This window comes from Neomonachus schauinslandi, chromosome 12 (genome assembly GCF_002201575.2).
Source record: "Neomonachus schauinslandi chromosome 12, ASM220157v2, whole genome shotgun sequence".
NCBI lineage: Eukaryota > Metazoa > Chordata > Mammalia > Carnivora > Phocidae > Neomonachus > Neomonachus schauinslandi.
Genome location: NC_058414.1, coordinates 2330323 through 2352229, shown reverse-complemented (window position 1 = coordinate 2352229; position 21907 = coordinate 2330323). Strand labels below are relative to the sequence as shown.

The window sequence follows — 21907 nt, the reverse complement described above, 5'->3', positions numbered from 1 at the left end:
GTCTGGGTCTCTGGAAGCTCCCCCTGGGGCATGCAAGCCCTCTCCTGCCCTCTTCTCTCTCCTCTCTGCTCTGCTCAAATCAGAGGTCAGCTGTGTTGGCCGAGTGGGAGCTTTAAATTACAGCGGGGGGAGCCAGGAACCCCCGTAATTTACATTCTGGGGGACGGTGGCTCCCCACAGCTCTGTAATCACCACAGGGACTTGGGGTTCCCTGCACTTCTGGCTTCGCAGGGCACCTGCGTCCTTTGGGGCGAAGAACGCTTTGCCAGCCGCTGGTTCTAGGAGGTCTATGCGGCCACCGGCCCTGGAAACACAGGACAAAGCTTGAAGCCGTGTCCCCTAAGCAGCCCCAGAGGCCCAGCCCTGGGACCCCTGTGCTGTGATCCTTCTTCCTGCACCCCTGACCTACCGCTGGCTGTTGTACCACTCTCAGCGCCCCCATTCAAGATCTGTTGATTTAAAATGCAGAGTGAGGGGCGCCTGGGGGGCTCAGTCAGTGAAGCGCCGGGCTCTGGCTCCGGTCATGATCTCAGGGTCCTGGGATCCAGCCCGGCGGCATAGGGCTCCCTGCTCAGCGGAGAGTCTGCTTCTCCCTCTCCCTCTGTGCTCTCTCTCGCTCTCTCTCTCAAATAAATAAGTAAAATCTTTAAAGATTTTTAAAGATACACTTAAAGAAAAACGTAAATGCAGAGTGAGCTACTTTCTCCCTGTAAAGACGAGCCAGGCGGCCTCGAGATACTCACGGTCTCTGCTTGGCCGTGGGCGGCTTGCCGTGGTGGATGTACCAATCCGGCAAGCAGTAGGCCACGGGGGAGGCTTTCCTGGTCCCAGGGACGACGTGCTTCAGCAGATCTCAAAGCCAAAAAGACGCGGAGGTGAGCACGCGGTGCGAGTAGCAAGCAGCTTAAGGCAGCTTACTGGGAAGCGGGGACTGGGACTTCTCCTAGGGTCGCCTCTGGGCTCCCCGCCCCCCGGTGCACAGGTGGGGATGTGCAGGTCCTGCTTGGTGTTCAGGAGGGGCATCCTTCGTGCCCCTCTGAGCCCAGATCTTGCCCTGCTCCCGAGATTCCATTCCAGGGGGACATCTGTGGGGACAAAACCCCTCAGGTCCCGGGGGAGGCTGCTTGCTGGTGGCCCCCTCCACGACCCCCACGTCTGCCACCATGCAGCTGTCCCTCACCTCCCACAGCGTTCTGGGGACAGGCTGCTCCTCCAGGTTCCAGGGAACGTGGGTGAGGGAAGATGGTAATCAGGGCTCCCCCTTTGGAGCCCCCCGAGAGGAACAGAACATGAGGCTCCTTCTCCTCTGAGACCCACCTGGCTTCCGGGCCACTTGCCTGCTCTGAGGCTTCCGGTGCCCCCTCCACGGGCTTGGTCATAGTTGGGGGCTGGCAGGCGGGGAGGCGGGACCGTCCGGCCCTGCCTGCTCATGAGCTAGCAGGCACTGGGTTCTTACCATCGGTAGGAAATGTTTAACATTGTATTTCGCTTTAGATTTTGCAATATTTCAGACTAACAGCAAAGTTGCAAGAATAGCAGGGAACCTCCTGTTCCCTCTCCCCAGCCTCCCTAGAGGCTCACCTCTGCTTCATTTCTTCCTCCCTCCCCACTTCATTAGTACATCACTGTTACTGCTGTTTGGGGTGCAGTTTGGGAGCCTCTCGCAGACCTGAGGCCCCTTTGCCCCCCTGGACTTGGGTGGAAGGTTCCAGAAGGCGGGTGTCACACAATGACAGTGCCCGGATCCACACCGGGAAGTCAGTGCCGATGTCATCCTCTTAGCTAACTGCAGGTCCCATCTAGAATTTGCCCACTATCCCAGGAGCTTTCTCTTAACCTGAGGCTGGGGAGCGGGGAGGAGAGTGGAGGAGCATTGCGGGTCCTGTCCTGGGCCTGACTTGGAGTGAACAGGACGGTGCGCTCTGGGCTCTTGAACATCCAAGCCCAGGTGTTGCCGTGCTGTTTCCCACCGCCCGTGACAACCTCCTGGGGAAGTATGGTGGCCAGGAAACAGGACAGGAAAGGCGGTGGCTCTCAGCAGCCCTCACCACAGGGGCTGAGCCCTGCCCCTCATCAGCGATCTGTATGAGCACAACCAGGCAGCACGTTCTTAGTTAAACCGTGGACCAAGGTGGATGCTCATCGGCATCGCCAATGAAACTCATCTGTGGCCTCAGTGTTGAAACCACACGCACACGTGGGACGAGGGCCCTGAGCATACACCGCAGGACCCCGCGCTCCACCAGCTCGCAACCTGGTTGCAGGCAGGGACTCTCTGGGGAGGTGGACAGCTTCCGGAGACCCTCTGCACCTGGACCACAGGATGGGGGCGGGGACCCTGCAATGGTGTCGCTCACCAGCCAATTCTGCAATTTCTGTCTTTTCTGTCTTTGCGGTAAAAAGTAGACATCCTGCGGGCCACACACATCCTAGGCTGTGTTGTGACCCTCGATGTCCACTGGCCTTGGGCAGAACTCAGAGATGTTACAGGTATGTTCACATGGAAGCCACGAGAACCAAAACCACCCCTGACCCATGCAGCAGAGACACTGGGGCGTGCATGGGGTGCTTACCGGGCTGGCCGCCTTGCTTCGCAAGCTTCACGTACTCTGAGTCTGTGTCTTTTATCCAATACCTCTGCAGCCCAGGCATATGCCTGTTGGGAGGCTCCCTCAGATCACTGAGGCCCGGGATCTGGGAGGCCGGTGGGACGTCCACGGGGTTGTTGGACCGCTTCATGGGAAGGTCGTAATACCAGTCTAGAGAAGAGGAGGCCAAGGGCCAACTTATTACACAGAGTTCAGGTTGGCTTGCTGCACTGCCTACCATATAGCCATAGCAGAGAGAGCATCTCAGCCTCCACAGGACATCAGCACAAGAAAACCTAACACAAGGCATCTGCATGGGAGACGTCACCCCAGGACATCAGCACAAGGGAACCTAACACAAGGCATCTGCATGGGAGACATCACCCCAGGACATCAGCACGGGAGAAACCTCCACCCTCTTTGGAACACCTGCAATGAGCTTGTAGACATCCGTCTCCTAAGCCCACCAGCATGTCGTCCGCTGGTCCTGCCAGAAGGAAGAGTTTCTTCTATGAGGCCCTGCTGTTCCTCTGCCCTAGGCTGCACCTCTGCTCCAAAGCGGTGGCACCAGGGCCTCCTCCAAGGTGTCCCAATCCCCTTGTGTCTGTGTGTCTTGTGCTCTCTCTCCTCCAGGGAACTGGGAGTAACCTGCATTTCTGGATATATCGGGCAATACACATTCCCGAAAAATCCCAAATCGCTCACAGCATTGCAGGCTAGTGTGGGGGGCATGTGACCGAGGCTGGCCCAGATCTGCTGACCTCAGCACTTGAACGATGCTGAGACACACGGTCCACCACAGAAGCAGCACCAACAGCCATCTGGCAGGAGCAGAAAGAGGCAGGGCAAGCCTCATCCGGGGACCTCCCTGAGAGAAGCCTCCACACCTCCATCAGCCCACCCCTCTGCACCCACAGCCTGTGCTTGAAGCCACAGTGGGACCGAGTGAGAGGTCCCAAGTGCAAGGAGATGGCAGGAGGCCAGGATCTCGGCGGGACAGCCAGGTGTGATGGGAAACCACCGCGGGCCACAGGTGTGGTACGTCGCTGAGTCTGGCTCCCTGGGTGGGCGGGATGATGAGTGCAGACGGAGGGCAGGCCACTCCTGTGGGCGGGGCCCATGAGCAGGAGGGGCAACACCGCAAGGATGAAGGAGGGGAGAGTAAGGCAGCCTGCCGTCTGCCCTTCCTCCCCCTCCTTGCTCTGCACCCCACGGACAGAGGGGTCACAGGCAATGCAGTGAATGTTGGCATCGGCAGAGCCATGGGGCCCCTAAGAGGGCACAGGAGCTGAGGGCATCCAGGACAGCCCTGCAGGCCACTCTGGGACCACCTGCCCCTTCTGGGAGGGAGAGGTGGACGCTGAACCCCAGACCTGCAGTTATTGGTGTCCACTATGAATCCACAGAAGGAACAGATCGGGGACACTCGGACTTCTCTGAAGTCATTTTTAGGTGAGACTAACATTTACATCAGTAGACTCTGATTAAAGCAGGTCACCCTCCATCACATGGGTGGGCTTCATCTAATTAGTTGAAGGCCTTCAGAGAAAAAGACTGAGGTCTCTGGGGGATGGGGGGGGGTCTGCCTCCAGATGGCCTTCGGACTCAAGATGCAACATCAGCTCTTCCCTGGGTCTCCAGCCACATGTGTGAGCCAATTCCTTAGAATAAACCTTCGCTAGATAGATTAGATAGATAGACTGATAGATGATGGATGATAGAGAGATGCACTGTTGGTTCTGTTGCTCTGGAGAACTCTGATATGGTAGGAGCATAGAAAAACTGTGCTGAATAAATTAATTTATGTAGAGGGCGCCTGGGTGTCTCAGTTGGTTAATCGTCCAACTCTTGGTTTCAGCTCAGGTCCTGATCTCAGGGTCCTGGGATTGAGCCCTATGTCGGGCTCTGCATTCAGCTCAGAGCCTGCTTGAGATTCTCTCTCTGCCTCTCCCCTTGCTCACTCTCTCTCTCAAATAAATAAATAAAATCTTTAAAAGGATTAATTTATGTAACACACAAGGATCTCATGAACAACTGTCTTCTAAAGGTAAAAGCTTACACATCCAATTTCTACTTCCAACTAAAGCTGAGTTCACTGCATGAAAACGAATGATATTTAACTAACAAAATATCTGAATATCTAAATCACAGCAATTAGCCGAATCATTATACTTTTGAGAATGAAAAAAAAAGCATTAAGAATGGGGGCAGAAGCTCACAGGTAATTTAAGCATTAGGAGGAAGAGCTAAGCAGCTTCCTACTCTCAACACAGTCATTTCAAATATTTTCCCTTATAGAGGGAAGGCATGCACTTCTTGCTTTATCTTCCTCTGTGTTTTGATTACTAATTAATCCACAGAGAACAGTGTACCTTTCAGCTCTCATCACCGGAAGCTTCGGGCAGGCACTGAACTCTACTCCAGGCATCTGTAACTGTGTGCAGAGAAGCTCACACACAGGCACACGCGCGCACACACACACCGGGTGGAAGGAATGAGAACTGACTTGTAGCTCCTATCGCTTAGAAATTATTGGTACTTGTCCAGTAATTACTATCAGTACTACTGTGATCAATTACTACCATGCAGATTTCTTTTTGTTTGTTTCATTTTTACCAGCAGCACTGGGTATCACGTAGATTTTTTTTAAGGTTCATTTATTATTTGACAGAGAGAGAGCGAGCCCATTGGGCGGTGGGGGAGAGGGGCAGAGGGAGAGAGAGAATGTCAAGCAGACTCCCCGTGAGCACGGAAGCAGGTGTTGGACTCGATGCCAGGACCCTGAGATCACGACCCGAGCAGAAACCAGCAGCTGGAGGCTTAACCGAATGAGCCACCCAGGCGCCCCCCCAACCCCACGCAGATTTCTTGATGTCGCTTCCCCGCCTCCTCACCTGCAGGATACCGGTACCCTTACGTTATCAATAAGGAGACAGGCTGAGAGGGACTCTGGGGCTCTCGGATCTCTAGTCACAAGGCGGTGTTTTATGCCCACTTAGCCCGGGGCTCCCGAAGGCTGATGGCCCTGCTCCTGCCTTTGGGATGCCGCAGCCTTGCAGAGCCTGAGCAGAGGAGCCCCGGGAGACGTGTGACCTCGGGCAGCTTCCTAAAACTGTCTGTGCTTTAGCTTCCGCGTCTATAAACTGGGGTGAGTGATACCACGTCAGGTTGTTTTGAGGTTAAATGTTAGTGTACAGAAGCGCCTGGCCCTTGTCAGGGTCCACTGGTGTCGTATACGGAGGGGAGGCCACTAAGGCTGGGAGAAGTCACATACAGGCTGAGAGCCCACGGCCGAGAAGGGGACCCAGTCAGCCCCCCCCCCCCCCCCCCACCCAGTTCCCAGCACAGCCACGGTTTCGCCAATGGCAGTGGGGAGCTCTGGACAAGCTCATTTAGGAATGAGAAGGCCAGGCTCCGTTACCCTTCTGAGAGGATGTGAGCGCTGCAGGTGCCCACCAGCTTCCACCCCGCGGCTCCCAGGGGAGCACCCCAGCCCCTCCTTCTCCAGCCTTTCTTTCCACATTCACAAGAAGGAGAGGAATCAAGACAAGAGGCACACACAGACCAGAGCATCCAGCTCTCCTTCCCTCCCTTCTGCCCAGCTGCCCCACAGGACCCTCCACCCAATTCTTCTTCTCTGTGTCCAGCCCCTTAAAGCCCCAGACATGGTTAACTTGGTGGGGGCATAAATTACCGGCAGAAGATAGATCGTGACATGCTCTGGGATGCAGCTGAGAAAGCAAGTGCTTACATTCAGGAAAACAGCTGAGGCTTACCTAGGATCAAACTATTACAGGACAATTTCAGAGATCCTATATCCTCCAACAGCGGAGGCAACAATAGGAAGCCTGGTTTTCTTTTTGTTGAACATAAAGAAGACTAGCTGGTTTTTGTTTGTTTGCTTGTTTTTGTGTTTCCTTTTCTTTTCCCATTTTCCTTTAAGCTGCTTCGACCCTGGGGCCCAGCAGCTGCTTTGTTTGAGGGCAGGTTAGTTTCACCCCCGTCCCAGGCGCAGAATCAGGATGCTGGGCTCAGGGCAAACGCGGGCTCCATTCGCGGGTCACTCACCGCAGGGAGCATAGCGGCTCGCCGCGCCGTGCAGCTCCTTGCTTGTGTTCCTCATGCCGGGGGTGCCACGCGGGACCGGCTGTTCTCGGGGGAGTAGGGAACGCCGCCGGGGCTGAGCTGCCAAGGCCACTTCTGACGGCCTCCTCTCTCCGTCCACCTCCACCTGCCAGGTATGCAGGCGTCTCATCATTCAGGAAGGCGCGCACGACCACGCGGGTATGCAGCAGGGGCATATGCATGCTGGTATACAGCAGGCGCACAGCCATGCCCGGTGTGCAGCAGGGGCACACGCACGCGAGCATAAAGAAGGGGCACGCTCACGCGGATACACAGCAGGGGACAGCGGATGATCGTGGGTATACAGCAGGAGCACATCCACGCCCGGTGTACCGCAGGGGCACGTCCGTGCGGGTTCACCGCGGGGCAGCAGGTCATCGCGTGGCGGCGGGCGTCGCGCGGGGGGCCGGCTGCTCTCCAGGCCCGGGGTGACAGATGGCCCCCGCCCCCCCGCCCCCCGCCCGCTCACCGGTCTGCCGAGGGTCTCCGTGAGTGCGGCCCGCACCGCCCGAGCCGACTCCACCCGCGGCCGCTGGGGGCCGAGCCCACCTCGCACTCCCAGCGGATGCGGAACCGCAACAACCTGCGTCCTCCGGGAAACGGCTCGGTGGCCAACCGGCGGGCGCGGCGGGAGCGCCCGTAGCCAATCGGGAAAGCCTGCGGGGACGCGGCCGACCAATCAAAGCCAGGGGCGGAGCGCGGGCGCCAGTCAACCGCTCGGGCGGGGGCGGGGGCGGAGCCGGGGCCAGGACGGAGCGGGGGGCGGGGCCAGACGGGGGCGGAGCCGGGGCCAGGCGGGAGCGGGGGCGGGGAGCCGCGGTCGGGGGCGGGGCCGCGCTGCTGGCGGGGCGGGGTCGGCCTCCTGGTCCCCGAGGAGCTCCACCCCGGGAAGTTTCCACAAGGGAAAACAAACTAGACAGATTTGCTTGTCAATCTCCCGTTTGTTTCATGCATTTTTTTTTTTTTTAAAAAGAGGACGAATAGGGGCACCTGACTGAGTTGGAAGAGCACGAGACTCTTCTTGATGTGGGGTGGCGAGTTTGAGCCCCACATTGGGTGTCTAGATTGCGGAAAAAAAACCAACTTTAAAATTAAATCGACTTTAAAACTAAAAAACAGCAAGTAAAACAGCCAAGAGCCTAGGAGAAGGCAGGTAAAAATGAAGGGGGGAAATCGGAGGGGGAGACGAACCATGAGAGACGATGGGCTCTGAGAAACAAGCTGAGGGTTCTAGAGGGGAGGGGGGTGGGGGGATGGGTGAGCCTGGTGGTGGGTATTGAGGAGGGCACATTCTGCATGGAGCACTGGGTGTTATGCACAAACAATGAATCATGGAACACTGCATCAAAAACTAATGATGTAATGTATGGTGACTAACATAACATAATTAAAAAAAAAAAAACAGCCAAGAGCCATTTCTGCCAACTGTGTATCAATAGTGAAATGGTCATGTAAACGTCTTTCCTCATACCCTATGTTTTCAGGAGTATTTCTGTGTTTGTAAATGGAGAGACAGTTTGGCCATGTTCCTGGGGAAGTGCATTCAGATTTCTGCCAAGCACCTGACTTGAGTGCGGACTTCCGGCCTGGCTGGCTTGGGGATCTGCACAGGTACCGGGGCTGGGACCAGGTGGAGAGACCGTAGCTCTTGCTTCCGGAGTGTGCTTGAAAGCAGTGTTTGCAGAGGTCAGATCAAGTAAGAATCTAGGTAGGGTGCAGTGCAGATGAAAAGGTGAGGCAGGGTAATCAGCTGAGAATGAGCAGATCTCATTTCCTACCCTCTATCACGGTGGGCTTTCTGTGCCAAAACAGTTCCGAGTGTTTAGAAGGATCCAAATGTCCCCAGTGAGTAGGGAGCCCGACGTGGGGCTCTATCCCAGGACCCTGAGATCGTGACCTGAGCTGAAGGCAGAGCTTAACCGACTGAGCCACCCAGGCTCCCTTCCTACATATATCTTATATGCCTATCTATATATAGATATCCTTATTTATTACATATATCTTATTATATCATATATGAGTTTATATATTATGTATCATGTATATAGACATCTTTTTATAGATATATCTTATATAGATAGCTCCTGCTCAGGAGTATTTTGAGGAAAGGAAAAAAATGCATGTGAGTACAAATTCTGATTTCTCAAAGCCCTTGAACCTCTCCCGCCTGTCTCGTCTCTCTTGGTTTACCCCTGTTATTGACTGAGCTGATTTACTTCAACTCCCAGGACACATGTTCATTTCCTTTTGCCCATCCTTGTTACATATCCAAGGGGGAGCAGCTAAAAGGTCTGGACAATTCCCTTCCCTAGACATGCTCCCCCAGGACTCCATCTGCCCCCTCTCCATCAGGGGGCATACTCTTTACACCAGAGCCTCACCAACAGGAGGGATTTCTAAACTGAGTGGTTGTTTTTTTTTTTAATTTAATAATAATAATCTAAAATGAAGGGTGCTTGGGTGGTGTAGTTGGTTAAGTGTCCGACTCTTGGTTTCAGTTCAGGTCATGATCTCAGGGTCCTGAGATCGAGCCCCACATCAGGCTCCGTGCTCAGCAGGGAGTCTGCTTCTCCCTCTGCCACGCCACCCCAAATGTGCTCCTGCTCTCTCTCTCTGAAATAAATAAAATATTTAAAAAGAGGATTAAAAAATAAAAATAAGTACACAACCCTTAGAGAAATAAATGAAGGACTGATATTGACTTTTAAAAAAAAGAAATTTTCAAACAAAAGAAGGAAGAAACGAAACAAAACCTGGTAGACCAAAAAAGCAGATCCCAGGAGAACAAGGGTCTTAGCCAGGAGAAGAAAGGGTGTATCTTCTTAAAAATCTATTTTATTGGCAGCTGCAGAATAATGTAAGCTCACAGTTGTTTATTGCATGTTGTTTTCTGTGTCAAAATGCTCATCACGGGTGTTGGGGTGGCTCAGTCAGTTAAGTATCCGACTCTTCATTTCAGCTCAAGTCATGATCTCAGGCTCGTGAGATCAAGCCCAGCATCCAGCTCTGCTCTTAGTGTGGAGTCTGCTGAGATTCTCTCTCCCTCTGCTCCCCCAATCACTCTGTATAAATAAATAAATAAATAAATAAATAAATAAATAAATAAATAAATAAATAAAATCTTTTTTAAAAAATGCTCATTGGGGTGCCTGGGTGGCTCAGTCGGTTAAGCATCTGCCTTTGGCTCAGGTCATGATCTCGGGGTCCTGGGATCGATTCCTGCATCAGGCTCCCTGCTCATTGGGGAGCCTGCTTCTCCCTCTCCCCCTGCTGCTCACCCTACTTGTGCTCTCTCTCTCTCTATGACAAATAAATGAATAAAATCTTTTAAAAAATAATAAAAAATTTAAAAACAGCTCATCAGTATGGGGCAGGTTGGACAGATTTTGGCCCTTGGAAAACAGCATGCAGCCATGAAAGACCGGAGAAGGTCACCCCCAAGTGAGTCGGGAGGACTTCCAAGATAGATGTTTTAAGGGAAAAAAGCAAGTTGCAGAACATGGTGTACGGTGAGCCACCGAGTCCACAATGTGAAGAGATGAGTATATTTGTAGATACACACAGACACAGATATGTACTTTTTCATAACCACATTTTACATAAATATGTCATTGTATGCACATTCCGTAGCCTTGAAAGGAAACGAGAAAGTGGGAGGGAGAACACCCTACAGCGGGGGTCAGAGTGTGGCCCTGAGGCAGTGCGTTCCTCTGCTCCATGCTGTCCCCGTTGAGTCTGGGACGATGAGGCGGTAAAGGAGACGTGCTGGGATTTCTTGGGATAGATCTGGACCTCACAGGGTCAAAGAGCAGATCCGCGAACTGTAAAGTAGCACTTATGAATTCACCCTGAAACCAGCATAGATAAAAAGAGGGGAGAAACTCACAAAAACACCAACTATAACGCGGCAGTGAGCTATGGGGAAAGTAGATCCAAAGAACTCACAGTGTCGCTAGGTGGGCATCACGAGAAACCAGAGACACTGGCAGCGAAGCAGCACTTGAAGAACTGATGGCGGGGGGGGGGGGGGGGGGGGAATATTCCAGAACTGAGGAAATGCATGAGCACCCAAATGGACCTTTAAAGCGGCCGAGTCTATTGGAACAATGAGAACTAATATCACACTTCGGTGAATCGAGCTGAAACTGAGGAACACCGAAGAGGGAGAGAGAAAATACTCAAAATCGTAAGAGGAAAAAGACCAAACTGTCACATACACACGCGCACACACACGTGTGCACGCGTACTTGCACACACAGACACACGCACAGAGGCACACACACAAAGACACGCATATACATACACACAGACACGTGCACACGCCGTGTACACGCAGGCACGCACGGACATGTGTGGGCACACACACAGGAACGCACGAGGCAGAATCCCCATCATCCCCATCAGCAGCCACCTGCTTCACGCTCCCGTGAGTCATGCTGCAAAGCTGTCACCCACGGACCGTGTAGCCAGTAAACGCTCTCCTCGGTGTGGCCCTGGCGAAGGGTGTGCCCGAGACACGCGCAAGGACGGGCGTTGGCCATTCTTTGTGTTGCTGAGAAACTAAAAGCAGCCTCAGCGTGCGTCGGTACAAGAGCAGGTAAATGACGGGACGTGTATGTGATAACATGTTTCATCAAATGCTGTGCAGCAGTGAGAGCGAGCGAGCCGGAGTGAAAACATCCCAAGACAACGGGAGAAAGCGGAGGAAGGGCGTTTCAGTCGAAAACACACACCCAGGGCGTCTGGGTGGCTCAGTCGTTAAGCGTCTGCCTTTGGCCCAGGCCATGGTCCCAGGGTCCTGGGTTCGAGCCCCGCATCGGGCTCCCTGCTCGGCGGGAAGCCTGCTTCTCCCTCTCCCACTCCCCCTGCTTGTGTTCCTGCTCTTGCTCTCTCTCTCTCTGTCAAATAAATAAATAAAAATCTTAAAAAAAAAAAAAAGAAAAGAAAACACACACCCAATATTGTGTTCTGTATGGACACATATACCGACGCTAAAATATTTAAAAATACGTGGGAATTCCATATATCAGTTTCCAGATCATAGTTCCCTGTGGGAAGGAAGGGACAGGAGTGACATTGGGGAGCGGTATCTTGGGGCTTCCCATGGTCTCCGTGGTATTTCACTTGTGAAGGGGATGCAGCAAACCCCTGGTTTGTGACAGCAGAGAGCTGGGTACAGGGGGACCTTGGCAGGACCTGCGGGCCGTTCAGAAGGCGTTACAGCGAAGCGTGAACACGCGCGTTCAGGACGAGGTGCGGGCCCAGAGGCGGCTGCAGGTGCCCCACCTGACACGGGGTGGGGTTTCCATTGTGATGCATCACAGAAGGTGATGCAACAGAGGGGTCCGCAGCGGTTCCAGATTCGCTCGCTCACAGTTTCCCCCTGGAAGGAGAAACACCCGGGAAGTAAGGCAAGAAAGCAACCCCAGATCCTCTTTGTAGGGCGTCATGCTTTCCCTAAAATAGCAAAGAGCCCACGGATGCTCTTCTTCCTTCTCCCAGCTCTTTGCTACCTTGTGGGGGGAAATGAGTGGAAGGCCGAAGCCGAGAAGGGCCGCCAGGTTTTGTAGAAGTCATTCGGAGGAAGCCAGCGACAGCGACAGTCTTAATATCCTGCCCTCGGAGCGCGGGAACCCCGACGCCAGCGGGTACGTAACTCTGAAGAACGATTGCTATCAGATCGGATATATACGTGCCGCAGGCCAGACGTGCCCTGTTTACTTGGAAAATAGCCCAACAAAAGCCTTTCTCCTTTTGAGAGAAAGTCATTTCCGAACACTTTCCTGGCAGGTGTCTCTTGATCACCACGCTGGGGGTACTTTGACTCATTCCAGCCCACGGGGCACAAAGATTGTGAGCCAGAAGCCACCTTTAAAGAAGAATGAACCTCAGCAGCAGCAAGATTACTATTTTACTTTACGGATTTACGGATTATTCCCGTCTTTACCTAGCTTGTCCGTTCTCTGTGATTTATGGTGCTTAGCCCCGCAGTTGAGGACCCCAGGCACAGAGTGCGTTGAGCGCATCCTTGGGTGACAAATGACTGCACGGTTAGTGGGCACGGATTTGGAGCCAATAACTGCGTCCTGCTGTCCGAGCAGGTGTGGATTGGCCAGAAGGAGGCCGCAGAGACTCCCTGCCCACCCGGGGCGGGGGGAGCGGGGGCGGGGGAAGGAGGGCAAAGACCCAGCCCCCCTCCCCTATCCTCTCTGCGCTGCCTGCTGGGAAAACAAAAGTGAAAAGTCACAGAATAGCCAAACGAGTGGTACCAACAGAGCGCTTGCACGGAAAAAAACCCGCCCATACACACAAGGGAGGGAGTTTTGTCATCATTTGTCATGATATAAGAAGAGGTATTGGACAGTCCCAGTCTAAAGGAGCAAAGCATGCTCCCGGCAGAAGACAGGCTCCCGTCATGCAAAGGCATCCAAGGGGCTTTAAAATGCAGAGGCTGACAGCCAGGGTTTTATCAAAAAGCAGAAGTAACCTTTGCCGAACATTTGCACGTGGTCCTTTTTATTTCATGTAGCCCATTGGGAGGGCTCACTCGGGCGGTAAATGCACCTTTGAATAACGCTCTTTAGGCAGTGGACCCCCCCCCCACATGACCAAGAAATAATATTTACAGAGGATGTGCTTTCAAGATACACCTCCCTCTGAGGGCAAAGAACCGAGAAAAACTTCTGGGTCAGGACAGAGGTGACCTTTGGGATGGAAAGCGCAGGGTGTGATGGAGCTGGGGGGGCTTTTGCTCGTTCTTGCTGAGTTGACATGGGTGTGTTCATCCTGTAAAAGTCCACAAAGATTTGTGTCTTTTTCTGTGTAGAGGGTAGACTGCAAGGAAAAGTGAGGGGAAGTGTTATGATTATTTAAAGAACTTCATCAGACAGTTGTTAATCATCCTAGTTCTTTCACTGAATACCAATTACTTACTTTCTTTTTTTGTTTTTTATTTTTTTTAAAGATTTTATTTATTTATTTGAGACAGAGAGAATGAGAGAGACAGAGAGCACATGAGAGGGGGGAGGGTCAGAGGGAGAAGCAGGCTCCCTGCCGAGCAGGGAGCCCGATGCGGGACTCGATCCAGGGACTCCAGGATCATGACCTGAGCCGAAGGCAGTCGCTTAACCAACTGAGCCACCCAGGCGCCCCCTTTTTTTGTTTTTTAAAGTAGGCTCCTCACCTAGGGTGGAGCCCAACACGGGGCTCGTTCTCACGACCCTGATATCAAGACCTAAGCCGATGGGGCTCCCAGGGCTCAGTCCATTAAGCGTCTGCCTTCAGCTCAGGTCATGATCCCAGGGTCCTGGGATCGAGTCCCGAGTCAGGCTCCCTGCTCAGCGGGGAGTCTGCTTCTCCTCCCCCCTCTGCTCTCCTCCTGCTCGTGCTCTCTCCCTCTCTCTCTCTCTGTCAAATAAATAAAATCTTTAAAAAAAAAAAAAAGACCTGAGCCAAAACCACGAGTCGGACACTTAACCGACTGAGCCACCCAATACCTAATTTCCATGAAATCAGACTCTAAGCTCTTCTCCTTCTGCCTTCAGACCGCAAGGATAACCCTTTCTGGTACATCCTTTGTAAGTATCTATTACACACACGAAAACGCTGGGGCGTACACGGGGCGTAAACCCCAGCGTAACCGTAACACGTGTGACCTGAGGGGTGGGACGTCTGGTTGAGTGTGTAAATACACCACCCCAGAAACTGTTCTCTCTCGATTCCAAAGTTCGGTTAGGAAGTGAATTAATTCTCAGACTCAGCCTAGAAAGAGCACGTTTGTGGACTTGGTTGTAGTGGTTAGTTTCACGTTCAAAGTACAGGTTACTGGTGCTGGACCCTTACGTTCTTTTTGTTTTTCTTCTCTTTAGCTTAACCCAGTCGTGGAAGATTGTCATAAGCACGGTGTCTCTATCGACTCTTCTTCTTATAGGTAAGGTCCTTAAAGCCATGTCTCAGGATGTTTCTGTGTAGGGAGGGGGATCTCTGTGGAAATGCCAGAGAAAGCTCTGGAAAGAAATAAATGTTGTAGATAGATGGCACAAAAGACTCTCACTCATCCCCAGGGGGCTGAAGAAATGGCTGAACGTGCCGTTTGCAGGTTTCTGCTGCCAATATCCCGCATCGCGCCCCCTAGCATGTGGAAAATTGCTCTTTAATATATAGATGACTTGAAGCACAGAGTGCCCAGTAAAATCAAGGTTCCAATCTGGGTGGCTCAGTCCGTTAAGCATCTGACTCTCGGTTCTGGCCCCGGTCATGATCTCAGGGTTGTGGGATTGAGCCCTGCATTGGGCTCTATGCTCAGAGGGGAGTCGGCTTGAGATTCTCCCTCTCCCTCTGCCTTCCCCTCCCCCCGCCTGCATGTGCGCACGAGTTCTCTCTCTCTCTCAATAAATAAATAAAACGGTTTTTTTTAAATAAAGTTTTTACCTACTATGTCCAGTGTTTGGACTTCCCCAGGGATGGTTTCGGTCCATTTTTTTTTTCCTTAAATGGGCCATACTCGCTTGTTTCTTTGTGTGCCTTGTAATTTTGTGTTGGAAACGGGGCATTTCAATATTTTAATATGGTAACTCTGGAAGTCAGATTTTTCCCCCTCTCCCAGAGATTGCTGTTAGTCCTCCTTGAGGGCTGTAGTCATTTTTTACTGATGGTCAGTTGCTATCTCAGTGGTCAGCTAGTGACCTGACAGAGACTTCCTGGAGTCATTGAGAGAGAGAGAGAGAGAGAGAGAGAATGAGGACTCTCCGAGTCTTGATCCTGTGACACTAAGCTGGGCTACCCACGACTCTGCTTTAACCTCCACCTCTGGCTCACACAGCCACCTGACACGCAAGCCCGGGATCCTCTCTATGATCTCTTCTGAACATGCATCCACTTCCAGACATGCGTGTTACATTCGTTTTTCCCTTCCAAGCCCTATTCCCACGAGAGACTTCCTCCTCTGACTTCTCCCTCCCATGTTTTGGGTCTGTCTGCCCCTTGCCCCATTCCCTATTCCTTGCTCAGGTGGGGAAGGCCAATTTATGTCCTTAAGTTTTTTTTTCAAAGATATAATTTATTTATTTGAGAGCAAGAGAGAGAGAGAGCATGAGCCGGGGGGGGGAGGGGCAGAGGCAGAGGGAGAAGCAGACTCCCCACTGACAGGGAGCCCAACTTTGGGCTCGATCCCAGGACCCAGAGATCATGACCTGAGCCGAAGGGAGACGCTCCATCACTGAGCCACCCAGGCTCCCATCTTTCAACAGATATCACAGCCTCCCAGAAAACCCTTCTAGCCCAAGGGAGTGGGAACACTGGGACGTCAAAATTCCCAGTCACTGTAGATTAAGAACAAGTCTGCATTAGCCCCCTGGAACCAGCAAGCTGCACGAGCAATGTGCACTCCCATCCCCCCTTGCTCCCAGTCCCTGCCACCATGCTGGGGACCGAGGGATGGCAGGCAGGGGAGCAGGAATCCCATATTCTTAACAATAATCTGCTTTTCTTCAGTCCTCTGGTGGCTGTAACTTTGGGATTAGATTTCAGAGTCCAAAAAAAGTAGATCCTGTTCGTCTTTGCCCGCATATGAACATTTCAATGGAGACCTGATTTTGTTAAGCACCCAATATTGCCATTTTCCATAGTGTCACCCAAGGACCTGATATTCTATTTAAGAGTGTATGTATCCTTCATGCTTAGAGAAATTCTTATCAATGCATGTAACATATCAGGGCACCCAGCTGGCTCCGTTGGAGGAGCGCGCCTCTTGATCTCGGTGTCATGAGTTCGAGCCCCACGTTGGGTGGAGAGATGACTTAAAAATCTTTAGAAAACGTACATGTAGACGATCATAAATGCTTGCAGACAGACTCTTCCATCAGAGTTGGTCTTTTCTTTAACAGGACTTGGCAATCACATGTGGCTTAAAGAAACGGAGTTTCCTCAGAAATCCAGACAATTTTATGCTCTAATTGCAGAATACGGTTCGAGGCTTTATAATTACCAGGTGATGTTTTGTTAAATCATTTTGTATGTCACTCGTTTAAAATTTAACATGCTCCAACTTGCAGTGTGTTACCTTTGTTTTGTATGTGAATATCTAATAGAATTAGTGTAGGGACCAGAGTCCTATTAAGTGGTTTTATGACTAAGCTACAATTTGACCTACAAATCCTCTCCAGCCTCTGATCCCGGCAGGCTCCTACCATAGACTGAATGTTTGTGAACCTTTTGTCTTCTCTGTTTCTTCCTTTTGCAATGAGGATGTCTATCCTCCACCTGTCTCATCGCTGTTTGGCACATCACGTGTTTGGTTTCATAGCCTCATAGCTGGAGGGGAATTAGCTTCAGGATGAATTTTATCTGGGATCTTAACCCATATCGGACTTAGGTGCTACTTAGATGAGGCTATGGACTTTAGAGTTTTCAGTTGATGCTGGAATGAGCCAGGACTTTGGAGGCTTACCCCTATTACGATGGCTAATTCTATGGGTCACCTTCACTAGGCTAGGTGCCCAGATGTTTGGTCAAACACTAGTTCTAGATGTTGCTGTGAAGGCATTTTTTGATGTGATTAACATTAAATTGATAGGCTTTGAGTAAAGCAAATTAGCCTCCGTAATATGGGTGGGCCTCGCCCAATCAGTTGAAGGTCTTTTTTTTTTTTTTTTAAGATTTTATTTATTTATTTGAGAGAGAGAATGAGATAGAGCATGAGAGGGGGGAAGGTCAGAGGGAGAAGTAGACTCCCTGCTCAGCAGGGAGCCCGATGCAGGACTCAATCCCGGGACTCCAGGATCATGACCTGAGCCGAAGGCAGTCGCTTAACCAACTGAGCCACCCAGGCGCCCCTCAGTTGAAGGTCTTAAGAGAAAAAGACCCCCAAAGACGAAGAAATGCTGCCTCCAAGCAGCCTTCAGACTTGAGCTACAATAGCTATGGGCAATAGAAGCTGTTTTTATTCAATTAACAATTGATTTTATGAGACTGAGGACCTTCAATTAACAATTGATTTTAAACAGCATTACCTTCTCTTTAGATATCTTTTTAAAGATTTTATTTATTTATTTGAGGCAGAGAGAGAGAGAGCTCACACAGAGGGAGAGAGAGAGGGATTGGCAGGTGGAGGGAGAAGCAGGCTCCCCGCTGAGCAGGGAGCCCGATGCGGGGCTCGATCCTAAGACCCTGGGATCATGACCTGAGCCGAAGGCAGACACTTAACGACTGAGCCACCCAGGCGCCCCAGCACTTTCACTACTTTGAGAAACAGCCCCTCTTAGACTCCAGTTGTCACTTTCAGATTTGGGTGTTGCTTCATCCCCACAAAATGTAACCATTTACAGGAAGGCAGACAGACATGCAGGTGTCTTAGAGGACCCTCGGCGTCCCCCCTGTCATGCATGTCTATCCGAGTGCAAATGTGATTTCTTTCCCCTTTACGAATAAGAACACTAACTCTGCTTGACTAGGCAAGATGCCAAATGATTGGGGTCCTTTGGTTTCTTCCAGGCCAGACTTCGGACGCCAAAAGAACAACTGGAGCTTTTAAAGTGAGTGAGGTTTTCTGATTCGGGGGACTTTGCTGGTGACTCCAGCAGCGGAATGTTTTTCTAAAACCATGAAACTAAAATCACTCCCACTTCTGGGGCTCATTCTTTAAGGAAATATACACTGAGCCGTGCTTTCAAGATTAGTTATGATTTAAAAAAATAAAAACCGCTTGGAGAAGAGAAACAGGCCAATGGTTAAATACATTTGAGAATATCCGTGTAATGGGGAATTATGAAGCCTTCGAAATAACTAAAAATGAATAATGTAAATATTTAATGATTATAATACATAATAACATATCTAGGACCTGGGAAGTGCAGCAGGACACAAGATCACAATCAGGATCTGTATTTTGTTACTAGTTTTTCTCATGGAATAAAAACTGTTACAAACACACAGAAATGCAGCAGTGTTTATCTCTTGAAGAGTTTTGTATTTGCCAAACCTTGAACCTGTATTGTTTTACAAACTGGAGGGGGGGGGAAGAAAGTCGTAGGTGAGTAGTGCTTACAATTTTTCAACCTAAAGAAACACCTGCTGGCTTGATACATACTCACTGTGTCCACCAGTAATTTTCAAACTGTCCAAGTGGTGGAAGCCATTCTGCGAAAACAACGTCTTGCACCCTCCTGCTGTCAGCAGGGACAGGTGGCTGTCCCCAGCTGTTATCTCCAGCCACCCTCCTTGCCTGAGCCTCATCCATAGGACCTCAGGGCTCAGGATGAAACCCCTGCTCCATATCCTCCTGGAAATACAGGGTGTTCCCCATTTGAACAAGGGAAAAAGGTGGCCCATGGGGATTTAGGCTCCATGCTGTGAAGTCATGCAGCCTCCGGTCAGGATAGCAGAGCCCCCAGGGAGGGACCAGGGACACATAAGGTTGGAGGAGCCCTACTTGCCTGCATAGAGCGCGCCCCAAGCATTGGGACACCTTCTGGAAGCTTCTTGCCCTGAATGTCCTTGCCGTTCAGTGAGAGGCGGCGCTTTAGACCAAGGGTCTCCCTTTACAGGAAGGAAAGCCAGACTCTGGAGAACAACTTCCGTGAAATTCTATTTTTAATTGAACAAATAGATGTTCTGAAGGCATTGCTTAGAGATATGCAGGACGGTCTGCACAATTACAGCTGGAACGTGGACAGAGATGAGGACCAGGAGCCCTTGGAGGCCACCGACGAGGTAAGGGCGCTTGGGAGGGTCGCATTGCATGGCTTCTGGGAGCAGAAAACTCAAGCACTGGATGCTTTGTCCTCCTCCTGAAGGTTCTCCCTGACAGGAGCTTACCTCAAGAAAGCTTGCCCTGGAAACCCGCTTGTCTGTGATCCCTGTGTCACAGAGAAGACTTGCCATCCGACGGACTTCCTGCCCAAGTCAATACCCGATGCCGTTTTATTTTCCCGTTAGACACACAGAAGATCATTCAGAAATGCAGCCTGTGAACACTTACAGAGCAGAATATTTTTATTCACGGAGCCGAAGCTAGTGCCCTTGACCTCATCAGCACCCGATTAGGGCACACGATGCTGGAGGCCAATGAGCTTGGCTGCTTTTCCCCATCTCCCACACTAGCTTCTTCTCTTCTTCCCTTGATGCCTGTTTTCTGAAGCACGCAGAAACCTCACCCTGACACCTCCTGCCTTCCTGGCCCTGTATTGTCATGGCCCCGGGACAAGGGTCCGAGTCAGTTAAAACTGGAACGGTGCGTCCTCTAGGACAGTTGCTTTCTTAGAATCAGAACGTCCTTAAGAAGCCAGTATTAACTCAAAGGATGGATGCTTTCTTTTTTTTTTTTTAAGGATTTTATTTATTTATTTGACAGAGAGATAGCAAGAGTGGGAACACAAACAGGGGGAGCGGGAGCGGGAGAGGGAGAAGCAGACTTCCCGCGGAGCAGGGAGCCGAAAGTGGGGCTCGATCCCAGGACCCTGGGATCACGACCTGAGCCGAAGGCGGACGTTTAACGACTGAGCTGCCCAGGCACCCCCCCTTTTTTTTTAAGATTTTATTTATTTATTTGAGAGAGAAAGAGAGTCAGCTGGGGGAGCGGGAGGAGAAGCAGACCCCCTGCTTATTTCCAGGACCCTGGGATCATGACCTGAGTCGAAGGCAGATGCTTAACTGACTGAGCCACCCAGGCACCCTAAGGATGGATACTTTCTAAGAAGCAGTCATGAACTCCATGTAAATGGCCTGATGCCCAAATACCTACAGAATGGTCAAGTCTTTATTACTAAACAGAGACACGAACGAAGGGGGGGGGACCTGGCAGGTGGCATGCACAACCTCGTGTGACCACCTCCCTGCAGAGCATGATGGGGGGTCGTTAGGGCTTCCGAAGGGGCCTTGGCTCCGACCTTGCTGGGACTGGGGGGCATCTGGACGTGTCTCAGCGGCCTGGAGAATGGCGATCCCTCAGGGCTGTGGAGGGCATTAGAAATCCTGTGCAGCCCCTGGCTCTGTGTATCTCCTCAATGTTCACTGTTCGTATTTGGCCCTTAGGTGCAAGTCAACAAAGTGAATTGTCAAAACGCAAGCAGGTAGCTGAGATTGTTAACAGAGAACTCTTTTTACTATTTTTACAGGAAATGTCAAACTTGGTAAATTATGTCCTTAAAAAGTTGAGAGAGGACCAAGTCCAAATGGCCGACTATGCCCTTAAATCAGCAGGTGAGTAAAAACCGGAAAGTTAATGCTCCCAAGCTATCCCTACTCTTTATATTTGATTTTCTATTTTTTTATTTTTTAAAGATTTTTAAAATTTCTTTATTTGTAAGTCATCTCTATACCCAGTGTGGGGCTCGAACTCACAACCTGGAGATCAAGAGTTGCATGTTCTACTGACTGAGCCCCTGACATTGTTGGTTTTTATGCCTTTTTTGCTTTTAAGTAGTTTGGGCTGACTTAAAAGTCTCAGTACATGAACTGTTAAAATATGGGCGTCCATACATCCGGTGAGGTAATAAACACAGTCCACATCATATTTCCCCCTCTGAATCAATTGTTCTGGAATTCATTCAGTACCAGTTTCAGAAATGCTATGAAACCACACGGAGCAAGCATGTTTTCTCAAAGTGACCAAGTCTCAGCAGCAATGAGAGCGGGAAGCCGTACTCCCCCTACCGATTCCCGAGTGTGAACGTCACCTTACTTGCAATTTGCCTGGGAACGCTATTCTAACAACATGGTGAAAATATAAATGATGTGTCTTGAGATGTGTAATTCTTTATTTAAAATATTATTTTCTCTTTGCAGGGGCTTCTGTCATTGAAGCTGGGACCTCGGACAGTTACAAAAATAATAAAGCAAAACTTTACTGGCATGGGATTGGGTTCTTAACTTACGAAATGCCTCCAGATATTATTCTCCAGGTAAAAGCTAGACTAAGAGGAATCTATTTCTATTTGAGGATTTTGTTCCTATTATGTATCATGAAAATATTAACACCCCAAATGGAGGCCACTCTGAATTTGTCACAGAACCTGAAACCATCACCTTGCATTTTATTTTGCTTTATTTTATTATTTTGGGGGTGACGAGGGGGAGGGACAGACGGAGAGAGAGAGCATCTCAAGCAGACTCCACGCTGAGCGCAGAGCCTGATGCGGGGCTTGATCTTACGACCCTGAGATCATGACCTGAGCCGATATCAAGAGTAGGATGCTTAA

The 21907-nt window shown here is 50.8% G+C and overlaps 2 protein-coding genes across 2 annotated transcripts in view; one reads left to right on the top strand and one right to left on the bottom strand.

Annotated features, from left to right (window-relative positions):
• The window catches only part of C12H7orf57 (chromosome 12 C7orf57 homolog), a 19887-nt gene extending 12603 nt beyond the window's left edge, over positions 1 to 7284 (bottom strand). Inside the window, exons 1-5 of the mRNA XM_044920207.1 lie at positions 7183 to 7284; positions 6657 to 6819; positions 2574 to 2759; positions 741 to 852; positions 154 to 304 (exon numbers count right to left, since the gene is read on the bottom strand). Of these exons, the coding sequence (XP_044776142.1) occupies positions 154 to 304; positions 741 to 852; positions 2574 to 2759; positions 6657 to 6711 (504 nt within the window). The 5' untranslated portion in view covers positions 6712 to 6819; positions 7183 to 7284. The remainder of the gene's footprint in view (positions 1 to 153; positions 305 to 740; positions 853 to 2573; positions 2760 to 6656; positions 6820 to 7182) is intronic.
• Positions 7285 to 12239: 4955 nt separating this feature from the next.
• The window catches only part of SUN3 (Sad1 and UNC84 domain containing 3), a 16563-nt gene continuing 6895 nt past the window's right edge, over positions 12240 to 21907 (top strand). Inside the window, exons 1-7 of the mRNA XM_021703735.1 lie at positions 12240 to 12361; positions 14582 to 14643; positions 16598 to 16701; positions 18204 to 18244; positions 19256 to 19427; positions 20825 to 20909; positions 21495 to 21610. Coding sequence (XP_021559410.1) covers positions 12240 to 12361; positions 14582 to 14643; positions 16598 to 16701; positions 18204 to 18244; positions 19256 to 19427; positions 20825 to 20909; positions 21495 to 21610 — 702 coding nt within the window. The remainder of the gene's footprint in view (positions 12362 to 14581; positions 14644 to 16597; positions 16702 to 18203; positions 18245 to 19255; positions 19428 to 20824; positions 20910 to 21494; positions 21611 to 21907) is intronic.